Source organism: Hyaloscypha bicolor, assembly GCF_002865645.1.
Source record: "Hyaloscypha bicolor E unplaced genomic scaffold K444scaffold_122, whole genome shotgun sequence".
Lineage (NCBI taxonomy): Eukaryota > Fungi > Ascomycota > Leotiomycetes > Helotiales > Hyaloscyphaceae > Hyaloscypha > Hyaloscypha bicolor.
Genome location: NW_020194624.1, coordinates 101,562 through 129,522, shown reverse-complemented (window position 1 = coordinate 129,522; position 27,961 = coordinate 101,562). Strand labels below are relative to the sequence as shown.

General features: G+C 43.3%; 9 protein-coding genes across 9 annotated transcripts; 3 read left to right on the top strand and 6 right to left on the bottom strand.

Annotated features, from left to right (window-relative positions):
• Positions 1 to 116: 116 nt before the first annotated feature.
• Positions 117 to 940, bottom strand: K444DRAFT_72001 (uncharacterized protein). Its single transcript, XM_024888472.1, has one exon. The coding sequence runs from the start codon at positions 806 to 808 to the stop codon at positions 245 to 247; it is 564 nt and encodes a 187-aa protein (XP_024732989.1). The 5' UTR covers positions 809 to 940; the 3' UTR covers positions 117 to 244.
• A 132-nt stretch (positions 941 to 1,072) lies between these two features.
• On the bottom strand, positions 1,073 to 1,842 carry K444DRAFT_633108 (uncharacterized protein; the record flags this gene model as incomplete). Its single annotated transcript, XM_024883573.1, has 2 exons — positions 1,073 to 1,559; positions 1,613 to 1,842. The coding sequence occupies 2 exons, from the start codon at positions 1,840 to 1,842 to the stop codon at positions 1,073 to 1,075; spliced, it is 717 nt and encodes a 238-aa protein (XP_024732988.1).
• Positions 1,843 to 2,208: 366 nt separating this feature from the next.
• On the bottom strand, positions 2,209 to 3,648 carry K444DRAFT_616581 (NAD(P)-binding protein). The gene has a single exon (XM_024880948.1). The coding sequence runs from the start codon at positions 3,594 to 3,596 to the stop codon at positions 2,574 to 2,576; it is 1,023 nt and encodes a 340-aa protein (XP_024732987.1). The 5' UTR covers positions 3,597 to 3,648; the 3' UTR covers positions 2,209 to 2,573.
• A 492-nt stretch (positions 3,649 to 4,140) lies between these two features.
• Positions 4,141 to 6,797, bottom strand: K444DRAFT_633106 (uncharacterized protein; the record flags this gene model as incomplete). Its single annotated transcript, XM_024883572.1, has 2 exons — positions 4,141 to 4,503; positions 4,572 to 6,797. The coding sequence occupies 2 exons, from the start codon at positions 6,795 to 6,797 to the stop codon at positions 4,141 to 4,143; spliced, it is 2,589 nt and encodes an 862-aa protein (XP_024732986.1).
• A 5,417-nt stretch (positions 6,798 to 12,214) lies between these two features.
• On the top strand, positions 12,215 to 13,934 carry K444DRAFT_616576 (uncharacterized protein). Its single transcript, XM_024880947.1, has one exon. It carries the CDS (start codon positions 12,632 to 12,634, stop codon positions 13,538 to 13,540), a length of 909 nt encoding a protein of 302 aa, XP_024732985.1. The 5' UTR covers positions 12,215 to 12,631; the 3' UTR covers positions 13,541 to 13,934.
• Positions 13,935 to 14,070: 136 nt separating this feature from the next.
• On the bottom strand, positions 14,071 to 15,771 carry K444DRAFT_616573 (uncharacterized protein). Its single transcript, XM_024880946.1, has 2 exons — positions 14,364 to 15,771; positions 14,071 to 14,310 (listed from the first exon to the last, which is right to left on the bottom strand). Exons 1-2 carry the CDS (start codon positions 15,497 to 15,499, stop codon positions 14,193 to 14,195), a joined length of 1,254 nt encoding a protein of 417 aa, XP_024732984.1. The 5' UTR covers positions 15,500 to 15,771; the 3' UTR covers positions 14,071 to 14,192.
• Positions 15,772 to 16,811: 1,040 nt separating this feature from the next.
• On the top strand, positions 16,812 to 18,546 carry K444DRAFT_633103 (uncharacterized protein; the record flags this gene model as incomplete). Its single annotated transcript, XM_024883571.1, has 2 exons — positions 16,812 to 17,363; positions 17,404 to 18,546. The coding sequence occupies 2 exons, from the start codon at positions 16,812 to 16,814 to the stop codon at positions 18,544 to 18,546; spliced, it is 1,695 nt and encodes a 564-aa protein (XP_024732983.1).
• Positions 18,547 to 18,689: 143 nt separating this feature from the next.
• K444DRAFT_71863 (uncharacterized protein) lies at positions 18,690 to 19,382 on the top strand. The gene has a single exon (XM_024888430.1). It carries the CDS (start codon positions 18,833 to 18,835, stop codon positions 19,262 to 19,264), a length of 432 nt encoding a protein of 143 aa, XP_024732982.1. The 5' UTR covers positions 18,690 to 18,832; the 3' UTR covers positions 19,265 to 19,382.
• Positions 19,383 to 22,355: 2,973 nt separating this feature from the next.
• K444DRAFT_616570 (uncharacterized protein) lies at positions 22,356 to 23,272 on the bottom strand. The gene has a single exon (XM_024880945.1). It carries the CDS (start codon positions 23,177 to 23,179, stop codon positions 22,541 to 22,543), a length of 639 nt encoding a protein of 212 aa, XP_024732981.1. The 5' UTR covers positions 23,180 to 23,272; the 3' UTR covers positions 22,356 to 22,540.
• Between the last annotated feature and the right edge of the window lie 4,689 nt (positions 23,273 to 27,961).

Here is a 27,961-nt window from a genome sequence, read left to right as displayed (position 1 = left end):
ACTAATTCAAATCTCAAAGCCGAATGCATGCTGCGCACAGCCACAACCAGTACAGGTACGATCGAGTGCGGGATTGTTGAAAGATTTACATTGATACTGGAAAATTAGGACAGCTTCAAGTTCAATGGAAGAGATGGCTTACACAGTAGACAACCTCATCCCTATCAACACGTTGTTCTCGAGATCGTTTCCGAGCAGACATGTGATGGAGATCGCTCAATTTCCTTTTCCCTTTCATGACATGCTAGGGGGCCGCGCCATTGCGCCTGGGGGGGCTTTTGCCCGAGGTTTCTGGTTCGCTATCTTGGGAACCGCTACCAGGGATTCTTAGGGTGAGGCAACCTGAGCAAAATTCATGAGGCCTCTCCGGGCAACCAGTACATCTAAGGTCTATCCTAGGGTTGTGGTGCATATGGCATTGGCACTGCGAATTAGCGTAGGTTAAAATTCGATTGCAGGGATGGCTTACGCAATAGACGATTGTATCAAAACGTGTTCTTTTATTGCGATGGAAGAGAGGGGTGAAGGTGTCGGAAACACGCTTAGGGGGAGGTGGAGGAAGACAAAGTCTGCAAGAATCAAACTTGATTCCCGTGGGGATAAGTTGTCTCTGAACCCGATGAAGTTCGGTAGCCTCCGCCGCGTCCAGAACGACCTGTAGCATGACTTCAGCGAAGCTATGGTCTGTAATGAGGTGCTTCTTCAGCTGGTCCTTGGTTAAATAAGGAGGATCCCCAGCTTCGCAGCCTCCGATTGCGCAACTGAAGTCACGCACGTCTAGAGGCGTTCCTCCATGCTCATTGAACATGTGTTTGATGGCCTCTTTAGGAGATAGAAATTCACAGCGATTTCTAGATTCCTTCTCGCAGTGCTGCACGGGGCAAAAGTTGTCCAGCTGGTGCTCAGCGTCTTGAACATGCTCGAGCCATTTGTCTTTGCGAGCAAATATCCTGGTACTTGACTTACACTCCTTGTACGGGCATCGAAAACCGCCAGTCCGGGAATGCCCGGTCTGTATATGACGTTGGAGGTCGCTGATGTTTCGAAATGGTCTCTTGAATGAGAATCCTGGTCAGATACAGAGAAGGGGTTTGACGTGAGCATTCTCAAGATGGCCTCTCAATGGCGAAAGAAGCTTGAACTTCGCCTTCGAGACACAGCCGCTCCATGAACACTCAGTATCGCGTGACCAGCGTTTAATGACATCTCTTGCATGGTCTTCGAGATGGCCTTTGAGAGCAGCACCACTTGGGAAGGGGGAAACTGATTGACAGTCCTTCCAAGTACAACATTTCGCAGCTCGTGCCTCTTCGATACGTTTAAGGTCTTCTGCTTTGGTACAATTGCTATCCCGTGCTTCGATGTGATTGAGATCATGCGTGTCAGTAGACTCAAGGAGAGTCGTATTCTGAGTCGCAAGGGCAAGGCCCTGGGTCTTGACAAGGCCAGTCCAAGGTACAAGATTGTAGTGTGTCTTGTCGCTCTCTTGAGGGTCGAGATTGGGATGGAACTCCACTAGCATTGTTGGGGAGTGGGTTTGACCCTGAAAATCGGCTGGTCTGCGGCTCCGAGTACGCCCTGATTAGCGAGTGTTCTTTTTTTTTTTACTCACAGAGCGCCCTGGGGCTCGTTGTATGCATGGGCATGGGCGCTATGCTGTTGCCAGCTGGTCTGCTGCCAGTCGCTCTGCCAGTCGGTCTCATGCCAAGCATTATCGAGAGATTCGATTGGACGGGATGGATCCAATTCAAAGCCCGGAACAATTGGATAGGACAGACGGGCGAGAGTTTCGTCTCGAGTTGCATGATCGAGGGCATCGAAGTCGAAATTGCTCAAGTCCATCTTCGACGAAGTCGGTGAGGAGAGTGAGGCTGTCAAGCGAGGACGCCCTGCAAGGATTCTGACGCCAATGAACAGGCTGAAAACCGAATCTTCAGGAATTTGGTGGGCAGTTCTGTGCCAAAATTGTGAAATTCATACCATGGGCAGATGGTGGACTATATACTTCGAAGGTGCTTGAGCCCCGAACCAGCCGCCCACCCCGTTCTGATACAGCCCAGGGCGTTAGAAATGTGGCAAGGATTTCCCGAACTGTCAGTGGTTTTGCCTGTAGGATTGCCAGATGCTCAGTTGAAAGTCATCAAGTGATGACGCCGAGGGTGCAAAGTATGTGGTCCTTTTTTGTAAGGAGGAGAAATGCTCCACTGGTGCTCAGGAGCAAAGGAGGCAAGGTAACTCGGCAGGGGCTAGTCCTGCGGACGGCACACGTGCTTTTCCATCAACAACAATCCACAGCTGTTATTCATCTACTCACCCAATCTTCCACTCAGATTGGGTTTACCATTCTTAGTCAATGGGTGGAAGTTGGGAAGGGAGCAAGTCTGTCAAGGGGCGCTCAGAACTGACCTCTGCTCATTCCCAACGAGGAGCGCCGACTCTCTCCTTCACCTCCAGCATTTCATCGAGCATTCTCTTCTCTTCGCAATCTCATTCATTCGTCATGTTCTCACTAGAGTACCTCCTTCATTCCCATCTACACTTCACCCACCCCGTCTATCCCACAGCACCACAATCTATCTGCTCTTCTCCCAAGCTCCATTAAACGCATCCTTCTTCTTCCCCAATACTTTAATTAGCTCCTTACTCTTCACTCCCTCCGGCAAAATACCCAACACCCAATCCTGAACACCATGCATCATCCACGGCCTCAACTCCTTCATGCCCCTCCCAACCGCACAATCAACCTTCCTCACCACCTGCTCCGCAAACTCATCCGACCTCGGATCATTCGCACTCACGCCCTCACAATTCCCCTGACTTTTTACATCCCCAGGAAGAATCGCCAAACAATCAATATGCCTCGTTCCCGGGTCCACTGAAAGCTCGCGCGAAAGCCCACAGCTGAAAGCCCAGTTAAAAGCTTTCGTGGCGCCGTACATGACGAGCCACGGGAGGCCAATCCTGCCGGCCGAACTCAAGTTAATGATCAGACTCCTTTCACCCCTTTCCGCCCCCTTTCCCCCTTCTTCTTTCCTCCGGCTCAAAATCGGGAGCATCATCGCAGTGAGCCTCGCCATAAATCTTGCATTCTGGTTAATAACCGCATCGACATCACCACTCGAATAGTTTCCCAGGACGCGGAAAGGCGGCAGCGTGACGGGGTTCCCGCCTACATTGTTGACGAGGATCGACACGTTCAGATGCGCGATGGACTGCACGGCAGCTTGCATCTCTTCGGGGCTCGCTGTCCTGGCATCCATGACGAGGATCTGGATGGAGGCTGAAGGGACGAGGGTTTGGAGCTGTTCTTTTGCTGAGGCTAGTTCGCCAGCGAGGTGCCCGAGGAGGATGATGTTGAAGCCTTGCTGGATGAGCGCGCGGGCGATGCCAAAGCCGATACCTGCACTGGAGCCAGTGATAAGGGCGTATGCTGGCTCGGGATCGGCGCGCTTGTAGGATTGGAGAGGATGCGAGGGTGTGATGAGATGGAGAGTGAGGAAGCGGATGGTGGAGTAGGCGGTAGAAACGAGGGTGAGAGACCCTATACCAGCCAGTGTGGTGAGGAGAGGAACCCAGAGAGTGGAAATTCCTGCCATTGCTGAGGGAAGGAAGTGCAACGAAGATACGGATCTCACTCTGAGGACCAGGATGGTTATCAACACCTTCATTGCCACATCAGCCTTGGATCTAACTTACTAGGTACCCCTTTTTGGATGCAGAAACGAAATACTCTCACGAACACTAAGGTGCGCGAGCCCCTGTCCTATTGGTCTTCTGTATTAATTTATGACCGATGCGACACGTATAGAAACATTGACTGGAGCGAGAGGAGTAGATGATCGACCCTAAAATCTCCTTCAAGAGAAGAATTGAGATGAAGTTGTCAACCGGCAAGAGAGTGTGGACGCAAGCGCTTATCAAATCGGTGAGAAAGAGTCTGGTGAGTGGATGTAAGCGCTAGGCAACGTCCGAAGAGAAAACAACATCACGTGATGCAACTGCAACTTCGAACTGACCACCTTCGAAAGGTTAAGATCCGGCGTGGTTCGCAGCAATAAAACAATGGATCGACACAATGACGAACTAGGTCTCCCTATGTCTCATTGTTAACGTCTATACATGCTCTCTTCATTGCCCTAGTTATCTCCCCTCGAGCCCTGGCCACCCCCTCGCCATAATCCCCAATACCATCTCCATCATCTCCTCAAACTCCTTCGCATCTCCTTCCCACCCCCTCTCTTCCCAGGATTTTCTCTCCCCCTTCGCGCCTACCCGCTCGAGAAACCCCTCCCTAGTCCCCAAGTACCTATCACACCACACTTCATCCAACAGCCTCGTCAACTCTTCCATAACCATCATCGACTCATTTCCAGCGAAACAGGGGAGCAGGTAATTCTGCACTGCGAGCGAGGCAGCTGGGGACTCGGCGGGGATATCGGGCTGATCCGGTTGGTTGCGCATGGCGACCGTGGATTGGACTTGTTTCCAGGCTTCGAGGTGAGCCTATGAATGTTCGTTAGCACCCATCTCCTTTCGTTTTTGATGAGAATTGCGCTTTAAAAAGGACATACCTTTTCCCTAGCCCAAAAAACTACCATACCGACGAGAACACTCTTCTCCCCTCTCTCTACCGCGGTACCCATTACGTCGAAGAGACGTACAGTCATCCGCGTAGCGTCCGTCATGCCGTCCTCTGCTGCTTCTTCCCAGCTTTCGAGACTGAGGTCTGGGATATCGGCCTCCAGGCTTGAAAAAAGGGAGAGTTGGTTCTGGGCGCGAGAGAGCCGGGTGATTAGGTGGGGTGTTAGACGAGCGTTGATTTCCCTCTCTACTTTCGTTGATTTGGGGGTTTGTGAAGGAGATATTGGTGAGCGAAGTGCTGGTCCTGATGGGATGGAGAGGTTTGCGAGGAGGAGTGCTATGAAACGAAGGTAATGTTGGAGGAATATCCATTCTTGTGTTAGGTATCGAGAAAGGACCGGGATCGTAATACGCCCATCGGAGCAGCGGCGGAGGAAGGTGCTGTGGGTTGCGCTGTATAGCTTTCTTGGTGCGGCGCGGGATATGAGCTGAGCTGTTACTGAGGTTGGGGCTTGAGTTGCAGATTTGTTGTCCGGAACTTGAGTCGCATATGCAGAGTCTGTATTCGACATTTGAGTGGTAGACTCGTTATTCGGCGCTCGAGGAGCAGAGCCAATGTAACTTTCGGGTGCGGGTGTATTCTCAGAAGATTTAATTCTCAAGGGTGCAACTTTGAGGGGAGGATTGTCAGTGACATCGTCGATCGATTCGTAGGCATAAGGGAAAGAGCGATCCTCCAACCCCTCAGGAGAAGGTGGGAGGAAAGATTTGAGTGGGATCAGCTTCGGTTGTGCCGGGCCAGCTGGTGCTACTTCCTTTGGAGAGGAAGCGGAGGCGAATTTGAGTGGGACGAGTCTCGGTCCTACTGAGGAGTCTTTTGGAGGTGGTTCGGGTTTCGGTGACATTGGTCTCATCTTTTCGTCGTACATCTCCGGGAGGTCAAACCTCGAACTATCTGGTCTGTCCGGCCTCTCTGGCCTTTGTGGTCTACTAGGAGTAACATTGGTTTCGTTCCCTCTTATTGGCGGCCTGGTATTCCTATTCGCTCTCGTCTCTTCATCAGACATGCCAGGTGACCTTCCGCCCGAAACGACAATATTTCCAATTACGTCTCCGTCACGTCTACCTCCATCCGCAAGATTGTATTTCTCCTGGACATAACCTGGCGATGCCAGACGTCTCGACCTCTGCCTGACATGGAGAGACTTGGGTGCTTGGGTGCCGGCAAGGGCAGGCCCAGTCGGAGTTTTGGTCGTGCGAGGACTTCGGGCGGGATACTCCGCGACCTCCTTCTCATCATTACCGATACTCACGACTCGTGAACCTTCCGTCTCTATCCGTGCGAATACTTCCCCATTGTAAGCAGGGGAAGTGAGCTGTTTTGAGTTTTTCCTGCGGAGAGAACTCGAGGGAACAATGGTATTTGCCCAATCGGGCGGGATATCTTTCGTTGTCAGGGTGGGAGATTGCGGGTCGGCTGTTGGTGAGAGGGCTGAGGGGGAGCGGCGCCCATTCGAGCCCTGGGGTAGGATCTTGAGCGAAAGCGACTTTTTGAGGGAGGTGAATCGCGATTTCCGTGCAGGAACTGGATTCTTGTAATTGTCGTTGTAATCATTGTTGTTGTCAATAGGAATGACGCTTGGTTGGGGGGGAGGAGGCAGTGATTTATTGCTTTGGAACGCATTGTCCTCTCTGATGTTTTCGAGCGTCTTTTGAGGAGAAACCGGAGACTTGGTTGAGGAAGGAGGCGTGGGGTATGATGTATTCAGGGGAAGGGGTGGTCGAGAAGCTGGTGGAGGAGAAGATTCGAGTGTCCCTGAAAGAGTCGAGCTATGGCTCCGGCTCCGGGGCCTTACTTGATTGTTTTCTGGGACTACTGGTAGTGGGGGAATGGGATTTGTAGTCTTGGTCGGAGAGGGGTCATTCGTACACTCGGGCGATGTGTCTGTCGGTCGTGTGCTGCTGGGAAGCCTTGGACGTACTGGTCTGGGGTTCCTTGGCAGTGAAACGGCTCTTCGATAAGTATTGGGCGGCGGCGGCGCTGGAGTGGCAACTGGCTCTTCTGGTGGTGGTGGTGGTGGTGGCAATGGGGGTATGAAAGTATTTTCTAGATGACCGAATCTAACTTTCGGGACCATAGGTGCTGCCGTCACTGGGACACGTTTCTGCCACGGGGGAGTGACTTCCCAAGGAGGAAGTGAAGCAGCTTTCGACATGATGGAGTGCAATGAGCGGGGGTTTTATATCTGACTGAACGAAGGAGGAGAGCACACAGAAGATAGCTCTTGATGCTGAGGAATATGCATCAAGAATTTAGATACGAAGTACAAAATGAAAGCATGGGGGAGATTTGGAGACCCGGGACCCAAAGTTTTTGAAGTGGATGGCTCGTGCAGGCGGGCGGGCGTCTGATTTCCAGGAGATCAGACGAAGGGGTCAGTATTGGTTTTGGAATTCCGTGCCGCGGTGCGTTCTCCCGTTTCAGAACGCTGGCAATGGGATTCTGCCTCAGGGGATAGGGCGGTTTGGGTCTGAGAGGCCAATGACAATGGCGCCATGGGCTCACCTTGGTCGTGATCTCGCTGGTGCGTCGGACGATGCAGAAGGGCGTGATGCCAACGGGAGAGTGCATAGCTGAGAAGGTCTGTTCTGCGGTGATCAAGGGGGGAATCACCTCGCTTAGGCTGCGAAATGTAAGCGGTTCTGTTTGCCATTGGTTCAATCGGATATGCTCAGTGAGAGATCGCAAGCAAGAAGAAGCGATGGAAGATGTGTCTGGTAGAATTGGAGATGGCGTTGGGAGCGCAGGAGAAGATGGGGGTGAGGCGTGGTGCACGTGATGATCAGCGAGGCGCTTAGCCCGATTGAGACAACCCTGCCGAGCATAGAATTCCAACTCCGAGAGGAAATATAGACCTCAATCTCAACATCACTTCAACCTCTTTGCATGCAAGTAGCGATGCTCTCAACCCACAATATTTGGGGTGTATCGACTGATACACGCGAATTGAAGCACTGGCCCACCTTATTCTATCACGGTTTGCGGCCACCAAATCCGAGTCGCATCGATAATTTCCTTCGGTGCATGCCGAAACATGCTCACTCCCTATGACCACGGCTTACGGCATCGAATAAGTGACAGCGAGGAAGAGCAGATCAGATAAACATAATTTGACGTCTGCTGCGGCATATGGCAGTCTTGGGGGGTCGTGACGTTGGTACCAAGCGCACGATATCCTAGTGTCAGAGAACCAACTCCTGGCTATTTGATTCTGTGTAGCGCAAGACGGGTACCGCTTGGGAGCTTGACTGACTATCTTGGCATGGATCTGCCCAAGTATTGGCAGCTCCTGTGATGTATCGAAAGGCAAGTGTCTTGGTACTATTCCCAGCCCACATGTTGAGTCGCGGGATCTCCTATATATTGCATCTGCTGTAACCCTTGCATAGTGCTTGCTTACTAATTTCTCACAGGTGAGGCTTTTCGAAGAGAAGGTGGCGCATTAGTTGGGGTCTTGAATGCTGGGGAAAGGTTTATCCCACCAAGCCACTCTTGCGTTCAGGAACCATTTTGTCGTTTCAGCTTCAGTCTCGATTGGGGAGACGACTGCAGAGATCGATTTCTGTGTGGAGTGCGCGCTCGTCAAGGCTGGCCCTATCAACGCCGTCTTTCTAGATACAAACTCAGATATTTTTGTTTTTAGTTTTTGTTTTTTTGTGGGCGAAGTAGGAACATAAAACTGTGCTGGACGTTTATAGAGGAGATCATGAGTTCTGTTCTGCTCCATACATGCGTTCATGTAAATATTAGAATGATTCTTCAGAGATGGCTAGGGGTGCTACAATTGCCCCATTATGCACCACTGCTCGGTGAGCCCCTATGGCTCAGGCTGTACCGAACAGTGTGTCAAAAAATAATCAAAGCTAATTAATTAGAATTAATTATAATTAATTATAATTGAGTATGATTTGATTAGCTTGATTTTTATGATAATTAATTATAATTAATTATAATCATTACGTGATAATATAAAAGTATACTTTCTTAGGCATTTTTAAAGATTATTAAATAATTAATAGCTATATTAATAAACTATAAACAGAACTTATGAAACATATATAAGAGTATAAAAATAGTCTAAATCTGGAATAAAAAACCGGTTATTCTGCTTAACAACCTCCTCTTTATCTTTTTTATCCTTATTTTCTTCCCTTTTTATTTCTTCTTCCTCGTTTATAAATACCCCCTAGTTCTTAAGACATATAATCTTCTCAAAGGTACTCTTATTAAGTCAATTACGTAGTTTAGTATTAATAAGAGCCCCTTGTGAGAAGAAATGCTCGCTAGTAGCGGACGAAGCGGGTATTCCTAAATACTTCCTTGATATAAGAAATAAAATAGAAAATCTAGCTTTATTAGCTTTCTAATATTCTAAGGGCCGAATCTATAGCTAAATTAGTACTTATATATAAAGAAATTATAATAAAGAAATTATAATAAAGAAATTAGTAGTTCCTAAGAAAATTTAAAGTAAAGTAAGTGGATTTTATATATTTTTTTAATTTACTTTCTTTTCTTCTAAATATGTTATTAATTCGTTTTCTATTATATTCTCTTAATTATTTATATAAATATTAAGTTCATCTTCGTTAAAATCTTCTATAGATATATTAGAACTAGAGTCTTGAGAATTAGCTATTAAATAGTCTCGTTTATATCTATATAAAAATTAGTAATTTAAAAATTTAAAAATTAAATAAAAATATATACTTATATATTATAGTCTATTTTAAGCCTATTATATATATTAGATACTATTCCGGGAGCTAATCTAATTCCGGCTAGTCTTGCTCTTTTAATTCGAGGATTAAGAATAAGAACTAAATATAAAGCTTTACTTTTATTATCTAAAATGCCGGTTTTAGGATTATATTTTCGAAGCTTAGCTATTCTCTTATTAATAGCATTTTCGAAGGTTTTATCCTATTTAAAATTAGTATATTTATTAATATAATAAGAAATAAAAGAAGAAGACTTACTTTAAATTCTCTTTTAAAACCTTTAAGTTTATTATATATTTTATATACTTTAGGTATAATATAATATAATATAGGGCAGTTTTCGGCTTATAATTTAGTTATAGCCTTAATAAATATTGAAATTATACTTAAAATATTATTTAAATAAATAATTTTAATATTAGTTAAAACTAGACTTTTATTTTTAAAAGCCTTAGATTTCAAGCTATTAATTACTACTTTAATAGCTTTATATATATATAAAAAGTCTTTTAATATATAATAAGTTAAAGACTACTATATTTTTTAATTTATAAATAATTAGTATTAATTAATAATTAAATTAATAATTAATTAATTACTTACTAAGTTAAGGAAACCGAGTATTTTCTATATTAAAAGCTTTAATTTGAGCTTCTAATAGCCGTTAATTTTCCTGATTATATTTAAGACTTATAATAGTTTTTCTAACCTTTTTCCAAATTAATAAAATCTATAATTTATTAATAAATCTCTTATAAATTATATAAGAAACTTACTTATTACTTATTTTATTTCTTCTTTTTTTCATTTTCTTTAAGTTTATTCTTTTTTTACTTATATAAATCTATAGAATAGGAAATATTATAATTATTTTTAATAAGAGCTTTTAAGATATCTTGAATTACTAAGTCTAATATATAAGCTATATAAGAAATATTTCCTTAAAATTTAATATCTTCCTTATTATAATACTTTATAAAAGCTTGTAATAAGATATTATTTGAACTAGTATTATCTCGAGTAATACTAAATAAAATATATTAGTAATTATTTTTTATAAAAAAACAAGATTTATATTACTTACCTAGTAATATTATATTTAATACTATAGGCTTTTAAAGCTTTTAATAGAACTGAATTCATATATTTACTATTATAAATATCTTTTAAATCTTTTATAGCTAATAAATAAGATTTTAATTTAAAATCCTTATTTATAAAATATCTAAAAATTAAATTAGTAAATATTTTTATTAATTATTATTAATAAGAATAACTTATATAGTAATTCCTAAATAAGCTTTCTGATTTATAGCTATTTAAATATCTAAAGTAATAGAAAAAGTACTATTTAATAAGATATTATTTAATAATTCTTCTTTTATAAGATTACTATTATTATTATATCTCAAAATAAGCTTATCTATAAGTACTTTAGAATATAAAAGCAGTACTTTACTATATAAAGGTTAGTTATATATTAATATAAGTAATTTTAAATAAAACTTACTAGTTTAAATATTAAAGTAGCTTTTTAAAGCTTAGAGTAATTATTGCTCTAAAAGAAATATTATTATTAATTATAAAGTCTAATAATAATCTTTTAAAGTAAACTATAGCAAAGTCTTTACTAGTTTGACTAGTAGCTTTACTAAATGATTTAGTAATAGATATTTAATTAAAGTTTTAAGAAATAGCTATAAAAATTATTAGTTATTATTTTATAATTAATATTAATTACTTGCAAAGTTTATTGCCTTTTAATATAGCGTCTATATTAACTGACTTATATATGGTAAGGTAGTAAGCCTAATAATTACTTATTAAATTACTAATTTATTAATTTTTGAATTTTTTACTAAAATTGTATTAGCTATTTAAAATTAAATTAATAATATATATTACTTATATATACCCCTTAAAAAGGTATTAAATAGTAATTGTTTAATAATTACTAATATTTTCCGGATTAGCTTTAGAAAAGTCTAAAGTCTTTTTTATTAAGCTAAGCTTAAAAATAGGAGATTATTTCGAAATTAGTTCTAGTTTGAAATCCTCTTTATTTTGGAGGATATTAATATTAATAGTGGATTATTGAGATATTTTCGAATATATTAAGTAATAATAAGTAAGTTTATAGTTAAAAGCTTCTTAATTAGAGCTATAGTTATTGAGATATTTATATATAAAGTAAAGAGAAAAGGAAATAACTTAAGGAAAATTACTTATTTATATATAAATTCTCTGGAATCTAGAAGATTCTTTAATAAGTATCTGATTAGTTATAATCCCCTAATTTCAAAGTATCTATTTATGAGAGGGCTTATTTTTAGCTATTTTATTTATAATAATTCGATTTATAAGGTAGCGAGGAATTTCTAGAAAATCGAGTAGGTTCTAGTGCCTTCGGCTCGTGCCGCTTCGCTTACTAAGCGGCGCGATACCCGATTTAGTAAGGAACGCCTAAAGCGATACCTAATACGGCTAGCCCAAAACCTTATTTTAGCCTTATTTCGGCTTCCGAAGCTCCGGAGTCATGTGCGTGGTCACGTGATAATTCTAATTAATTATCTCTGATTATCTTTGATTATAATTAAGTATGATTTGATTAGCCTGATTTTGACTTGATTTGATTTGAGTAGGGGGGTCTAATCAACTCAAACCTAATCATTTGACACACTGGTACCGAACCTGATGCGCAGGGAGCCTAACGGGTAGAAATGTGCCATATGCAGGCATGGCACAGCCACTCTGACAACTAGGCTACGACATTTTCGCTAGGTACCGGACGGGAAATCGCTTTCTCGCAGCCTCGCGCATACCGTGAATTCCGCCCTCTCTCATATCCTTTCCAAACTTCGTTAAATGTTATCTCAAGTCAAACTACTTCCGGGTATTCTATTATGAGTACACATACACCTTCCAGGCCAATATGTGCGGCCAGTGCCCAATTTTAAGCAGCAGATTTTGACGCGGCTGTGCTAGTATCAACATTAGGTTGATATCGCCTTCCATCTCTGGCAAGGCCAGCCTTGTTGTCATGAAGAATAAAAGCCGTAGCCTTCTTCTTTGCTTCATTATTCCCGAGGTCACCACTAGTGACATTCCGTTATAAAGAGATTACGAAAATCCGCGAGTCGAGATTTGTTTGCAGTACGAAGGTGAATGTTTACTCCACCACCCCACCTGTTATTCTCATCCTTGCCCTCGGCACTTCATCGCCTCTGAATTCATCAAGTTTACTTCAATTCCAAGTGAATGAATAACTATGACTTATCCTCCCATTCAGCAAACCAGATTTATCTCGTCATCCGTATCCTATAGGTACCACAACCATGTCACACAACCAACAACTCCTGGCACTGTCAACTCAAACACTAGATCCTCACCACAAACTGGCAAAATGTCACCAGAAGAGCAAATATTCCAAATTAAAGAAGACGAAGCGCCGTTACTCCAAGCCCAATTACGGCTCTCGAGTGCCACCGTCAAAATCGCAGCACCACCACCGCCCTTCCTCCTCCTCCTAAACGGTTTCCCCGGCGTCGGCAAGCTTACAATCGCACAGAATCTGTTGCGCTTGCTTACACCAGTTTCCTCTGGTCCCAGTACGGGACCGCAAATCCGCCTCTTAGACAACCACCTCCTCATCGACCCCGTTTCGGCTATCGAACCCGAGCGCACAGCCTCTCATTACCGTCTCCGCAAATCATTTCGCGAACTCGCCTTCGCGGCTCTAGAGACTCTCCCTGGAGATCTGGTAATCTTGATGACGTCTTGCTTATCAGAGACGGAAGAGGGGCGGAGTCAGTTTGCGGAATTTCTGGCAGTGGCGAGGGGGAGGAGGTGTCCGATGGTGGTGCTGAATTTGGTTTGTGGGGTTGAGGAGAACGGAAGGAGAGTGGAGTGTGAGGAGAGGAAGGGAAGTGCGAATGGGTTCGCGAAGGGGAAGCTGACGGATCGAGCGCTGTTGGAGAGGTTTAGGAGGGAATACAAGTTACTTGACTTGGACAAGTTGGAAGATGCGGGTGTGAGGTTGTTTTGTGGAGAGGTTGAGACGACGGAGTTGAGCGTTGAAGAGGCATCGGCCGGGGTTTGGCGGTTATTGAGGAAAAGGCTGGGATTTGAGGTTGGTGTGAGGGGTCATGATGTGACTGGGGTGTTGCCACTTGTATGACCCTGGGTGCACGTTAACAAGATGGACACTTGTTGTGCCCAAACAATACGTTTTATGAGATATATGCGGGAGTCTAGCCAATACTTCCGCCCACAAAGCTCCATTCACGGCTCTCGCCGTTATTGTCAGCCTCGTCAATTTCTCTGTCTCAAAGAGACACCCAACCACTGCCCACTGTCCTGGGCCTCTCCTCGAAAGAACGATCGCGTCGTCCCAGAGTGAGGATAAAGATTCAATTTTTCGAGATTCAGTCCTCTGTGGTCCGTGGAACGATCAAGGCGGCAGTGGGCGAGCTTTATGGAAACTACGATGTTCTCGCATATAGACTCCAAACTAGAAATTAATCATTTCTAGCAGCGTTTTGCCCCTGAATGTCAAGTACTCAGGTTCGCTTAAAAGTGCAGCGTAACGAATAAGATGCTGTTCCTGTGCCAAGTGGTGATTCTGCGCTCTCGAGTCCTTTGTGAAGTATTGGGTGTTTCTCGTTGCCATTTTTCTCTTCATGCCTTGGTGATAGCATTTTCAGTTTTCTGGGATATAATCTTTTTGTTCTATGTTGAGCTTGAATATTTCCCACGTGATCGATCTTTCCGTTTAGTAGCAGAGAGTGAAGGTCCGCCATCTTAGCTTGAAAGACCTGACAGTTTTCGTCTCATTTCATTCCGAGTCCTAACTGCACAAACGAGGTTCCATTAATTCCACTCGCGGGGATCAACGTTACAGGTCCCGCACCATTCGACCCAAGGAACACAGCTTGAACGGCAGCGAAACTTATATTGTTAGCTCTCAAGAACCAGGTTTCGAAGGGGGGAGGAAGGCCCACGCAGCAGTAGCAGCAAACACATCCGTCCTCTTCGCACCCGTCAGCCTAGCAACACACAACGAAAACAACACCGTAAAGGTAGCCATCAACCCCAGCCTCGCTCTCATTGAGCCAATCTCATACAACACCACAACCGGGGCAACGATTAGCAAAGCAGCAAGCGTTGTAGCTAACATCGACGCCGCCTTCAAGATCAACGAATCACTATAGGTAACTTCATTCTCACGATGAGGGTTCTTTTTGTGTATGTAGCGACCCAAAATGCGGTGGTACAAGGGAAGAAGTCTCTCTGAAACCCACTTAGCGGAAAAGTCTGATTCTGCACGACGCCGGAGAGCGAGAAGATCGTTGGAGTAGACCCAGTTACGGTCTGGTCCTTGCAGAGGGAACTTCCCGCCTTTGGGGTCTAGGAGCCAGTCTTGGAGGTAGTGGAGGTCGTAGCCGCCAGGTTTGGGAAGGGTTGCTAGTCCTGCTTGTTGGAGAAGTAGTTTGTCTGAGTTTGCTCTAGCTTCTGGGGTGTTCATGTGAAAGTTGGGAGGTTTCAACGTACTGTATTCCTTAATCACAGCACGGATGCGGAGCACGACTGTCATATGGTGGTTCAGACCACCGTTTAAGTCTACAGCACCGAGCCATTCCCAATCCCTGGCGAATCTGGACTTGGGGTGGTCTAAATCCTCGCTATTTGAAGCTTCGACCTCTAGCTCCCGTAGCTGTCCTTCGAGATAGGTTAATTCGGCTTGGTAGTACAGAAGGCTCTGGGTTTGTAAATTTGTGAAGCGTCGGAAAATTGTTAATTCCGGGGTGGCACCGATGTATGCGGCCAAGGTGGGGTATCCAAGAACTAGTGGGGTGGTTGGAGGGGCTTTTTCAGGGACATTATCGTCTGTTTGTGAGGACATGTTGGGTTTTAGCTTCGTAATCGTTCTGGTAAATGGAAACAATGACCGGTCGACAGTTGTCCGCACCTCGAGAGCAAGTTGAGAGCAAGTTACAGCGAATGCTCTCATATCTATTGATGTACGTCTTGATTTGCTTCTGGTGCTTCTCGAGGCTTGGCTCGCCATCTCATCGAGCATTCTGCACTTGTGCATAACGCCTTGGACTGAGCCTTCTCGTAGGCCACTTTTATGCATGCCATCTCGGTTTCTCTAGTTGTGGGACAAGGCTTTCTCGCAGAAGTGTCGGTGTATCGGTGAAGAGTGCCTGACGTTTAACGCTCAGAAAATGAGGCTGTCTACCGAGTTCGACCCCTGCTGAACGCTCCTAGAGAATAGCATCTAGAGAAATATTTGAACCTAGTGCAATTTCCGGACACGCAGGTGTTCCTTCTAGACGGGGACATGATAAGAGAGAAAAGGGAGAAAGAATTTCTTTGAAAATTTCGTTGCCGGAAATCAGAGTGCCGTAAAACCGGACTGAACACGACTCCTGGATGAATGGCTCGCGCTCACTTTGAGCCACACAGAGCACAGCATATGCTGGCGGATGATTGGTAATCCCGAACACGTGGACTTCCAGACGTGGATGGAGAACTCCTCCCTGACATGAATGCTTGAGCCGCATTGCTTGAAGCATCAAACCTCTTGTTCTCCACCTCGTCAGCAAAAGAACAATCAATCATTATTCCTGCAATCAACCGAAACATGTCTCCTCCACTCAAGGTTTCAGCGGGGACCGTCCCAGCGGGGTCGAAGACCGGAAGAAACGCATTGTCAGCAACTTTGGCCCTTTGGGCCCTTTCCTGGGCACCACCGAGGCAAAAAGGTCGATTAGAGCTGCCAAAAGTTCTCATGACGGAGAGAAGTATGTTGAGAAAGAATAATAGGATGGATTGAAGTGAAGGCAAGCTCAGAGATCGATCCCCCTGCTCGTTTCATGGCAGCCGCCGGGCCACCTTTCCAACCACCCCTGCGAGACCAGGAACGGAATGGAGGTGTGCAGGACGGGTCGACCGCAATCGATAAGATTGCTATGAGACACTATGATTTCTCGGCTCTCGAGAGCTTTGAAGCATTTCATTCCGACATTCATGTACTAATACCTTCCAGTTTGCATTGTTCTCATCTCCACACTCTTTTGCAGCACATCCTCATCGCCAGTCTCGGCCGAGTCCCACCACTCTTTTGGGGCGGACAAACATTCGAAGACCCCGAGCCGTACATAGCCCTCGATCCCCTGAACATTCGAATTTCCGTCGTTCGCAATCTTGTATCTACGTTACAAGCTACATACGAAGTCTGGGAGGGGAGTTTGGGCATTCCTTCGGCGGCCTTTCATTATAGACGGATCAGCAACGGCGTCCATCGCTGCGAGATTGGACACACACTTGGAACAATCGGAGCTGTAGACTGCCTCCCACCTCTTGTTTGGCTCGGCCGAGCCTTCCGACAGCTTCAATCGCGTCCTGCCAGCTCAGCCGTACCCGAGCAGACACATTAGAACAGAATGTCAGGTTCGGGAAACCAAGAACAGGACTTGGGGAGGGAGACCGACGCCGGAAGCCCTAAACTTGCTCTGGCAACCCTGAATACTCCAAGGAATCACGCCAAACCTTACGATCCTCTGGCCCCGCCTCCCAAGCCTGCGTTGGCGTCCGATCCAAAGCCCAAAGCTTCCGACTCCTACCGCAGTTCCGATGGGACGGTATCGTCGGTATGGTCGATTTCAAGTGTATTCTCGTCGTTTTTCAATGGGGCAAATTCTGGCACATCATCTGCAACCACGTCTCGGACAAATTCAACCAACTTCGACGAGATCTCCAAACAAGATCGGACATCCAGACCGCCAGTGACAAGTCGATTTTCTACTTGGACTCTCGATGTCGCCGATCAAAGGTCGGGGGAGAAGCCTTATTCTTCCATAAATGCACTTGTGCGAGAAAGTTCTAGGGTTGGTGTGTACGGCGGTTTGGTGGATATTTGGCAGAGGAAGATCATTCATGAAGAATGGCGAGAGCAGTTCTGGAGTAAAGCTGACGACTGCGAGAGCATTCTTGAGGTTTGTTGACTGCAACTCTCAATATGAAAACGCTGACCAGGTTCAGCTATCCAAAGAAGCAGAGAGCAATGATATTTACAAGGAAATACCTCCGCCGGAGCCCGCCCTGGACCTTGATAAGGAATTGCCTCCAACGCCGGCTTCGACACAGCAATCTATAGGTGGATCATCGCGACTGGAACTTCCGGTATCAGCTCCATCTTCCCCCCGAAAACCACACATCCGTCCAGCCTCAAGTCTCAGCTCTGCGAACAACCTCAATCGCAATGCCTCGCAAGTCTCTTTATCAAGCACGGCTGATTCCTTCCATACTGCCCCGACCCGTAGCCGTGAGCATTCGGTGACCAGCACTGTCTCAGCCCAACATGTTACTCAGCACTGCACACACAGTCCTTTTAGTACGATGCTGTCCGTCGATTCAATTGATTCCCGGATTGAACGTGACACGGTCTATCCTCAGAGTGCTGCTGTACAGGGCTCTAACATCCCAGAAAATCTCATTGTACCAGACGGCACGGATACTCTAGGCAACGTACCCAACACAAGCATCCCAAACACAGCCCCAGTCAAGACAGAAGGACCCACAAACACGGCATTGGATCATGTCTCAGATACAAGAAACAGTGGTGCCACCATCGATGAGCTGTGTCAGCGCGACGTGAGAATCTTCCATCCAACATTAGAAGTTGCAATAACGACGATCGGCAAAATTGACTGCGGAAGCGATCATAGCCATATCTCTCCCAAAGCACTTGGAAAGCTCCAAATTCCACTCGATTCCAAGCTGATTCGCCCCACGGTCTATAAGTACTACACCAACGAGGGTCCAGTCGAGACTACAAGAGGAAGCGTTACCCTCAATTGGCGGATATTCAACGAACCAAATGGCCACTCAAAGCACGAGAGGAACACGTTTTACATCGCTTCAGACAAGGCGCCGTACGACGGCCTGCTCTTGGGAAAAGATTTCTTGTTTCCTCCAGACGGGCCGCCACGCATGAACTTATGTCTGATGAATATCACCATTCCAAAGACAGAAAAGGAAAAGGAAGAGCAAAGAAAAGCACTAGAGAAGCACGAACAGGAGGTCAGGGAGAACGAAAGACTGAAAAAAGAACGACGGGATGCTGCTCAGCAAGCCGCGGGCTCTTCCTCCAAGACCAAAGACGGTGCAGCTGAATGAGAATGATTTTGTACAATACGACTGGATGTAAGGCATTGGGCGGTTAGCGGGTTCTTGGTACATGGTCGGAGTTTAATGGTTTTTTGGTAGACCTTAGCGCGGCGTCGCATGGAAGGGTTCTTGTGGAACATGGTGCCCTTTGCATCTTTTGTCCACCCTTTCATTACTTTTTGCCTCGCACATTCTTTTATTTGGGAGACTGTTTGGGAGGAGAAAAATTCATGTCGCGGTGTGCTATTTGTTTTTTTATTTCTTCTCTGCGCCGTGTCCCAGATGGCAAGTTGTCATGCTGGACATTGTGTTCGATCCACAGATCTCCGGGATGTTCTGTCTTTGCTCACCTCGCGTTCACTGTTACACAAAATGGTCTTTCCATGCGGTTTCGCCGTCCATTTATAGGCTGGGAAAATATGGGTTGGATTTGGGGCTAAAAAAGTTACCTGGCGGTTGTTCTCTGGTTGCTGTAGTTATATCTGTTTTCTGGTGTGGGATTGATTTCTTCCCATGCATTTCTGTTCTTGGACATATATCTTGTAGTAGCGTTTTAGTACGCACCGCGTCAGCGTTAGATTTGTTTTCAGTAATGTTTTCCTTTTTCACCTCGCGTTCTACATTCTGTACTCTCCGCCTCGTGGCGTCTCATATTTCCATCCTGTATACTTCGGTCCGAATCCGAGAACGGTCATCTGCTGTTTGTCTGATTAATTTGCGCATTTAGAATCCTTCCGCCTCACGGCATCTCCGAAACACCCTGTATATTACACCCTGCTAGTTCTCATCAAAAAGGCGGCAATTTTTTAATTTTTTAATAATTTTTTGCTTTACGTTGGCGTTAGTTGCTAGACACATGCTTGGAAAAAGTTGTTTGCTGTTCAGTCTCAAAATTGGCCGCCTTGAAAGGCATTCGATTCTTTGTCACCTTTGAAGGTGGTCTTGTTTATATCCTAGATGTATTTAATTCGCGCATTGGTTGCCAATACCATATAGACAAATTTGCGGAGTACACTTATCGTGTCTCCTGCTTAAAAAGCTTGAATCTGATAACTCACCTGGTCTATTATATTGAGTTTACTCGGTGGTCATATAAAGACCCTGTATTTCCAAATCCCATCCACCCTATCACGAGAAGGAAGGCAAGTCGTTTATGTTAGGTGGAATTTCGACTAGGGATCGAGTTGGGGGGCTGGAGAAAAGTGTTTTGGCGACGCATACAGCTATAAATAACTCGCAACAAGTTATGATAGAGTCACGTGGTCCACGGTGACTTATGAGACACTATTCTTTTGCCAAGTGGTTATTCTACGCTTTCAAGTCCATTTGTTATTTTTTAACCATGAGAAAATTCGTACTATTATCTAGTTATTGAACATCGTTATATGTCCTCCTATTTTTGATGCAGGTTCTTCATTTATGAAACTTAAGGAGAGTCCGTATCTCGGATAACATGAACTATTACCCTCCGTTCATTAATACAAGCGATTAGTCAATTGGGGTCCCCATTGCCCAATTGCGGACCCCGATTGCTTAATCGCTTGCTTAAGCGAACTCCGGTTTATAAATACGAGGTCGAATACAAGCAAATTTTTAAAATACTAAAATATTTTAAACCCCATAAATTATTAAAATCCTATTAATACAATTTATTAGAAATAGTTTAGTTAATTATATTAATTAAGTAATATTAGCTTTAACCTTTTATTATGACTCTAAAACCTTTTTATTATAATTTTAATTTAAAATTATAAAATTATATATATCTTTTAATCTCTAATAGAATTTAATCTAAGAAAAATTTATTTAAGTTTCTTATAAGTATTAATCCTTTTTATTTACTTAAATTTTGGCCTTTATCCTTTATTAGAAAGTTATAAATTATTTTAAAATCGGGCTCTTTTATTAGCGAATCGGGCTCCTCGCTTAGGTCCGATTGATCAATCGCTCGTATTGACGAACGGGGGGGAACATAACGCGGTTCTATTATACAGAGAACTCCTTCTGTCTTTCATAAGCCATTTTTAAACTCCCACGTCCGACTTTCCCGGCCAATCCATGGCACAGCAGTCCCCAGTAAATCTTCTCGCACTTGTCCTTTTCTACGAATAAAGCGATGTTGCTAATGTAGTAGTCGCAAGAAATCTCCCCATTCGGATCAAGATGGTCATCAGTGAATGTTCCCGTCCCATTATCATACCTCCAACTGGTGCTGAACATTTCCTCGTTGTTATCGGAGTGCATAGTCTTCGGAACAGTTCCTGGAGCGTACTCTCTTATTTCGATCACTCCCACGAACCCCGCCGGTCCGAAATCGGCGGGCAAGCTGAAGTCGAAAGGGATCGTTGAGGATGGCTGGGTGACCGGAAACGTGGTAGATAACAGATTGGCCTCAGCTTGCTCCACCCTTCTTCACGAGTGTGGAGCCAGACATAGGCTCCCAGAGTTTGGGGGGAGCATCGTTATCATCAGTCTTGAAATTTGCGTTATAATGAAGATCTGGATAGATGTGTCGGTCCCAGAAAGTGAAATTGGCATCGTTGTAAACGCTGTGGATATTAGCGTAGGTGAGGGAGGTGAGAGGACCACAGCAAGGGTCTTTGTAAGAGAATGGAACATTTTGTTAAGAAATAAGTCAGGAATGAATATGCTTATTTATGACTGTGGTTGAAATCCTAAAAATATATATGGTAGAATAACTGAGAACGAGAATGAATAGGAATCGAGAAATGAATTTAGCTATAAGTACTCAAAGGAGCTCATATCCTTTAGAGGATGGGAGGCAGTATTGTTGGACTTCTACAATGTCAAAAACAGCCCCCGTATCCGAGATTAAACAGGAGAGATCTATTGTAACCATCCAATGAACGTGGGGAGTGCCTTTGACAACATTGAGCAAATAATATGTCGGAAATTTGGAAAGGGGAGGCGAAGTCAATACCCGAATCCTGAAAACTGTAAAAGGGGGGATGATGAGGCACAGCTAGTGCTCGGTAGAATGGCACTATGTTGGTTCTCACCCACGCCCCCGGCAAAAGAGTTTAAAGTGTTATGGCTTAGCTACCCGAACCCTTCGATTGACTATTACCTCTTAGCCTCCACCAGATCCTTGAATATTCGCTTAACAGGAAAATTGCTCAGTTAATACGATTAATATCATTGGCGAGTTGGCAATTATATCTAGTTACACGAAGTGTTAGTGCTGCGAACTCGTAGGTGTTGGCATCAAAGCACTCCCAGAACTATGTCTCCCGATGTTAGAGGAGCCCAAAGAGATGCCAAAAAAACCCAAAAAATGGTTTGAAGAATTTTTTTCTTCTTGCAAGTTTCATATATGCAAATCTTCTATCTGTAGTGCGATTGTGCTCTTACTGGACTGCTCAGCACCGAGGGAAGTAGTAAGCCTAGGGAGTCTGTATCAAATAAATAACGGCCTTGACCCCTAGAACTTCCGAGGCCTCAGATTCGTCTCCTCCCTATATTGTGTCATAGGAGGATGTAATCTTCTATAATACTAGAATTATAAGATAAAATATCGCTTAAGAATTTTAAAGGTTATTAATTTATTAAAGGAAATATAGTACAAAAGTAGTTAAAAAGAAATATATTATATATATAGTAAATTAGCACGAAACCTTTATTTATATAACTTCGTCTTATAATATATATACTTTTATTACCTGTTCCCGACGACGGTATTAATAATAGGGTTGCTTTCGATGCTGCTTGGCCAAAGCACTTCCTAAAAAAACAAACAACAACTTTGGGTTCAGGAGTCAAGACAATTTTGGCTAACGCATAAATTGAATTCATAGGCCCTAATAACTAAGGAAAAGGCACCTGCAAGCCAGATACTCAGGAAACTAGACTTTCAACCATTACCCAACTGAAAAATGGATTGCAGATTTCTCCCGAAGAATTAGGACATAATTTGGAGGGTCTTGCTCACATATTCCAAAACCCCTCCTGCCTGTGGTAAGTTTCCTGTCAAAGCACAAATTAATTATTCCGCTTCAAGACCGAGCAAATCATTCCAATACTTGGTGACAAAGACATTCTTAGGATCAAATTGAGCACGTAAGGCCTTCCAATCCCCAAAATTTGGATACGACTCCTCAACAAAGCCTGGACCAATGGTTCGACTACCATAAGTCTTACCAACAGCAGGCCAGTGCTTGCCCCAATGCAAGCGGGCACTCTCGAAGGGCAGCAACACCTTCCAGAACTTGTCAAAGTACTCATCCAGATCGCCAATGACGTTGTACTCCCACCAATATGGATCGATGCGGATAACGTCGCGTCCATAAGACATGCTCATCCAAAATGGCGACTTTTTTCCGGGGTAGATCTCGACGCCGAAATTCCCGGCCGCAAATAGGTCATTCTTGAACAGGGTAGTGAGTGTGTCAAACACCTTCTGAGCATCCTCCAAGTCAATCCAGATCTCTGTGAACTGAACTCGGATCACAACGTCAATTAGGGCCAGGTCGTCGTTTGGCAGCGCCCTGTACCAGTGGTCACAGAAGTTCTGGAAAGACCCCACAGGCTGGATAATGTTGAAGATCAGCGCGGCCAGTTGCGGTGCGTTGTCATATGTCAACCAGGCTGTGGCCAAGAAGGTGGTAGCAGCGGCGTAGTTCATGTTTCGGCTCTCAAGCGGGTGCACATAAGGCACAATAGGGTTGCCTGGATCTTCCGCGACTTGGTTGCCTGTCCACTGCAGGACACTGTTGACAAACTCGGCGGCGAACCACACGTTGTGGACATAGTGGTTTTGATGTACCGCATCGAGGAAGGCGGTGCCGCTTGTAATGATTGAGTTTGGCCGGAGAACGGTCTCTTCCTTTCCCTTTACAAGGTACTTTTTCCCCGCGGTGATGGTGATGTGAGTGAACACTCCGAAAAGGCCCATCGATACGGCAGCAGCGTTGAACTCATCCGGGTTAGCAACCTTGTCCAGCTTGCGCACTTGTCCCTGTCCATCAACAAGCTCGATGGCCAGAATCGAGTCGGCGCAGCCAAAGTCGATGGATCCTCCCGCAGTGCTGGTGCTCATGTAGCCGCCAATTGTCTGATGCGATATGCCGCCAAGAATTGGGAGGGCATAGCCACGAGCGTCGAGCTGCCGAGTTAACGAGTTGCTTGCGTTTGAATTAGGGTCGGACGGGTCGATGCCAAGGTTGCAGCCGGCCCCTACTCGCAAGGTGATAGTGTCGTTTACCGGGTCTTTATCGAGCCATTCGATGGCCCTAAGATCGCCTTCCAGCTTAACTCGAATGGCCTTTTCGCCTTCTGGAGCAAACACAGCTTCCGGGGTAGAGTGCTGGGCACCGGCTATGCGCAGAATCAAACCATTGCTCAGACACTCCTTCACCTTGGCTTGGACCTCCTCAACGGTACTGCAATAGACAAGATCGGTGTAGTCGGCCTCCCACTTGGTTGGAATCATCGTGTTTTGACCACTGATCCATATGTCCAAAAACTCCAGCAACTCCTTCAGCGTATCCTCGCCAACTCCATTCAACACATCCCCCGGGGAGTGTTCATCAGTGCCGAGAAGTTTGAGGATACTCTCCCAGTTGACTTTTTGGTTGGCAGACTCTGCAGTCAAGGCCACTTTCTGCAAGAGTGCAGAAAGCTGCTCAACCTGGGTCAGTGGAGGGACAGTTTCAGCCATAGCGGTTATTGTTAGGTTGGTATGATTGTAATATGGGTCAGAGCAGGGTTTCAAAGTGAGAAGAAACGCAAGGTGGATCTAAGAGGCAAACTAGAGAGATAGAATGTAGCTTATCGTGCGGTGACATTGTGGGGATGGAAAGGGCGCTGGATATATATGCCATCCCGCGCAAGAAAGTCTGAGCTGAAAGTTGAGTGCAACAACCTAGGGCGCTTTCATGCGTCCTGACCAAATGCATAACAATCATGAATCGCGAATTGAGGACCAATTGAGGGGAGATGTCGTAGTTGTTGGGTGTCAGAGCCTGTTTTCTCATTGGGAGGTTGTGAGACATTCCTTGTGCTCAGCAGCGCCATGCCTCGCTTCCCAAGAATAGGGCGTTTTCTTCACGTGCCACTGCATTCTTGATAATCTAGATCGTCGATCGAGACGGATTTCCTCGGTAATTTGCGCCGAGTCTTAACTTGCGTCGCTTCTAACGTGGTTACGAGCCTAGTATCATAAGTCTGTGTTTTTAGCGAAGTTTTCAGGCATCGCAAAACCAAAGTCACCCACTTCACTTTATAGTTTCACAACAACTACAAATTAAAACCTTACATAATTCAAGCGCACACGATAAAGGAAGCTAGAATAAGTTTAGCGGACCTTTATAACTAATTCAAAATACAAAAGTAAAGCGTCTAAAATTGTTATGGGGTTCGTTTCTTAGCGAAATGCCCTAAAAACACAGACTTGTGATACTAGGCTCGTTAGTTAGTACCGCTGTCTTACTCGGGCGCTCCCTTCTCGTTAGCATCAAATCCTACGGGAAGGGCTGCTTAAGTTCGCTCACATCTTGCCCTTGCCAAATGATCATATCATCAACCCTCTTGCCGGCCTCGAGCTTGTAGATCAGTTGATACCATTTCTAAAAGTTCTCCAGCGAGCTAATACAACGGATGCCAGGTCGCCTCCGCCCGCCTTTTTCCCCTTCGCTGGTCGCAGACCCAGCCGAGGAAGCCTTTAAGGAATAGAAAGTAAAGTTGTGAATAATTATTAAGCTTAATAATAAATATAAATATTATAAAAAATTTAATATTTATTTTGATTATTAGTTTCAATTTATATATTAACAATTTTAATGAGAAGATTTTTATAAACGTTTTATTAAAATTTAAAAACCTTTAATATAATATTAATAAAAAAATTAGTTTTTAAATATTTTTAAAAGATTTTATAAAATATAAAATATTATATTATATAATTTAGTAATTTATAAGATTTTTATTTATTATTATTATTTTATTTTATAATAAGGCCGGGAGCCTATTCTAGTATTAAGGGCTTACTATAACTTCTTTAAAGCCTATTCCAGTTACCTTAAATCCTTCTCGCTAGGAGTTAACGTTCTTGATAGCCGCGCGACTGGCGATTAGTATACCTTGGTAAGACGGGTGAGTAGAGGTGAGGCGATAGAGTACGCATAAGAAGGCTGGTGAGGAGGGGTGAGGAGGGGTGAGGAGGAGTGAGGTGAGGGTAAAGCGAGGGTGAGTAGAGCGGCGAGATGTCACGTGCGCGTGGCTTGGCGAACCTGCAAAGTGAGGTGAGGATTGGCGTGAAATAATAAAAATTAAACTTAGGGCCAGCTACTGAGGCCCACAGCTAGCTAGTTAATAAAACCGAGAAGCGAGATTTGATTTTCTGATTTCTAATAACCGTATATATCAACTCCTTTATTTTTAAGGTATACCTTACTATTACTCTAGTAATTTAGTACTTATATTACTAAAAGTATTTTATAAATCTTTTATTATATTATATTATTATTATTAAAGAGGCTTATATAAATAATTTTTATAAAATAAATAATAAATAAATAATAAATAAATAATAAATAAATAATAAATAAATAATAAATAAATAATAAATAAATAATAAATAAATAATAAATAAAATAATTAAATAAATTAATAAAATAAATAATAAATAAATAATAAATAAATAATAAATAAATAATAAATAAATAATAAATAAATAAATAAATAAATAATAAATAAATATAAAATAAATAATAAATAAATAATAAATAAATAATAATAAATAATAATAAATAATAAATAATAAACTATTTATAATATTTAAAATAAGCTAAATAATAAGCAAATTATAAGTTATAAATAGTAATATTTATATTTATATATATTTCTATTAATAAGATTTATTAGTAATTTAATTAGTTTTTTTATATTATATTTTTATTTTAATTTAAAAAATTAGAACCTTATTTATTATTAGTATAGCTATTCCTTTAGGAGTCACGTATATAGTTACGGGATACGGGATACGGGACATGAGTAATAGGATATAAGTAATAGGATATGAGATATAGGACATGGTTATATAACCTTGCGTCCTATTTAGTGACTTGACTAGTAGACTAGACCCCTTTAAGCTTAGCAGATTTAGGGATATGATATGATTGATACTATAATACTATAATTCCTATTTCTAAATAATAACTTTTACTAACTATAATATAAAATAGTATTATTTATACTATATATAATTAATATTATATATTACTAGTAAAACTAATACTAATTAGTTTATAATATATAGATTTGAGAATAGAATCTTTAAACTAAAGAAGTACTCCGGTAGTATATAGCAAATTTTAAACTAGGTCTATATTAAGAAAGAGGGAATTACTTATTAATATTTATAAAGTATTCCGGTATAGCCTAATGAGAGAAAATATGCTAGCTACTTACTAAGGACTAATAACCTACCATTTATTAAAGGGAGGGAATATACTTATTTAATTATTTATAAAAGTATTACTCGATTTAGTCTTAAAGAAAAAAGGAAACTCTGTAAGTTCATTACTAATATTAATTAAGCCAGTTTAGTTAATAATTAAACAATTATCATATTTTTACAATAACTATTAATTATTTTTTTTTAAAAACTAAACTTCCTTTTTAGCCCATAAGGAGACTACTTAATTTTTTTTTTTTTTTTTTTTTTTTTTAAGCAAACTTACTATCTATGTATAGTTTTTATGTAATACATTTAGAAGAAAGTAGCATATACTCTAAACTATAGCCTAAATATTATTATTACTAGACTCCTTAATACGGGCCGTTATCTACCCCTCCCCCTCCTCCCCCCCCCCCCCACCCCTCACCCCTAACCCCCCTATACTTTCACCCCTCCTACCACTCACACCTCACCGCCCTTTATAAGAAAATTCACACACACCCCCCTCACCACCACCCTCACCCCACAACCCTACATCATCCCCTCACCCCCGCACCCTCTTCATTTCCCTCTCTACATCCACCATACACCTACCCACACCCCTTCCACCCCACCCTCTTCCCTCACTCCATCCCACCACGCCCACCCCGCGCCCCCCTCACAACACGCACGTATTAATAACGGGATTTCATCTACTTTATTACTTCTACTACTTTTAATATAGCCTTTTCACGCCTCCACGCCCACTCCACCCCCCACCCCCCTTCCCACTCACCTCAAAGCTACCCACTTAAAAGAAATCAATACAACGACTACCTCCATACCTCAACCCCGATAGACGAAATAACTTAATAGAACCTCCCACATCAGTAGTTTTAATAACAAACCTCGCCTATCTTTCTTACACCGCAACCCCTTTCTCACTAACCTATATACCGAGCTCTTCCTCATAAGACCGGTATCTAGGAAGGCCTCTTCCCCTGCCCCCATTTACTATTACCACAACGA

Coding starts and splice junctions, on each gene's coding strand:
- K444DRAFT_616581 (XM_024880948.1), bottom strand. CDS start 3,596: ATGGCAGGAATTTCCACTCTCTGGGTTCCTCTCCTCACCACACTGGCT.
- K444DRAFT_616570 (XM_024880945.1), bottom strand. CDS start 23,179: ATGAACTACGCCGCTGCTACCACCTTCTTGGCCACAGCCTGGTTGACA.
- K444DRAFT_72001 (XM_024888472.1), bottom strand. CDS start 808: ATGTTCAATGAGCATGGAGGAACGCCTCTAGACGTGCGTGACTTCAGT.
- K444DRAFT_616573 (XM_024880946.1), bottom strand. CDS start 15,499: ATGCATAAAAGTGGCCTACGAGAAGGCTCAGTCCAAGGCGTTATGCAC. Junction 14,311..14,363: donor GTGTTTGCTGCTACTGCTGC/GTGGGCCTTCCT, acceptor TAACAATATAAG/TTTCGCTGCCGTTCAAGCTG.
- K444DRAFT_616576 (XM_024880947.1), top strand. CDS start 12,632: ATGACTTATCCTCCCATTCAGCAAACCAGATTTATCTCGTCATCCGTA.
- K444DRAFT_71863 (XM_024888430.1), top strand. CDS start 18,833: ATGCTGGACATTGTGTTCGATCCACAGATCTCCGGGATGTTCTGTCTT.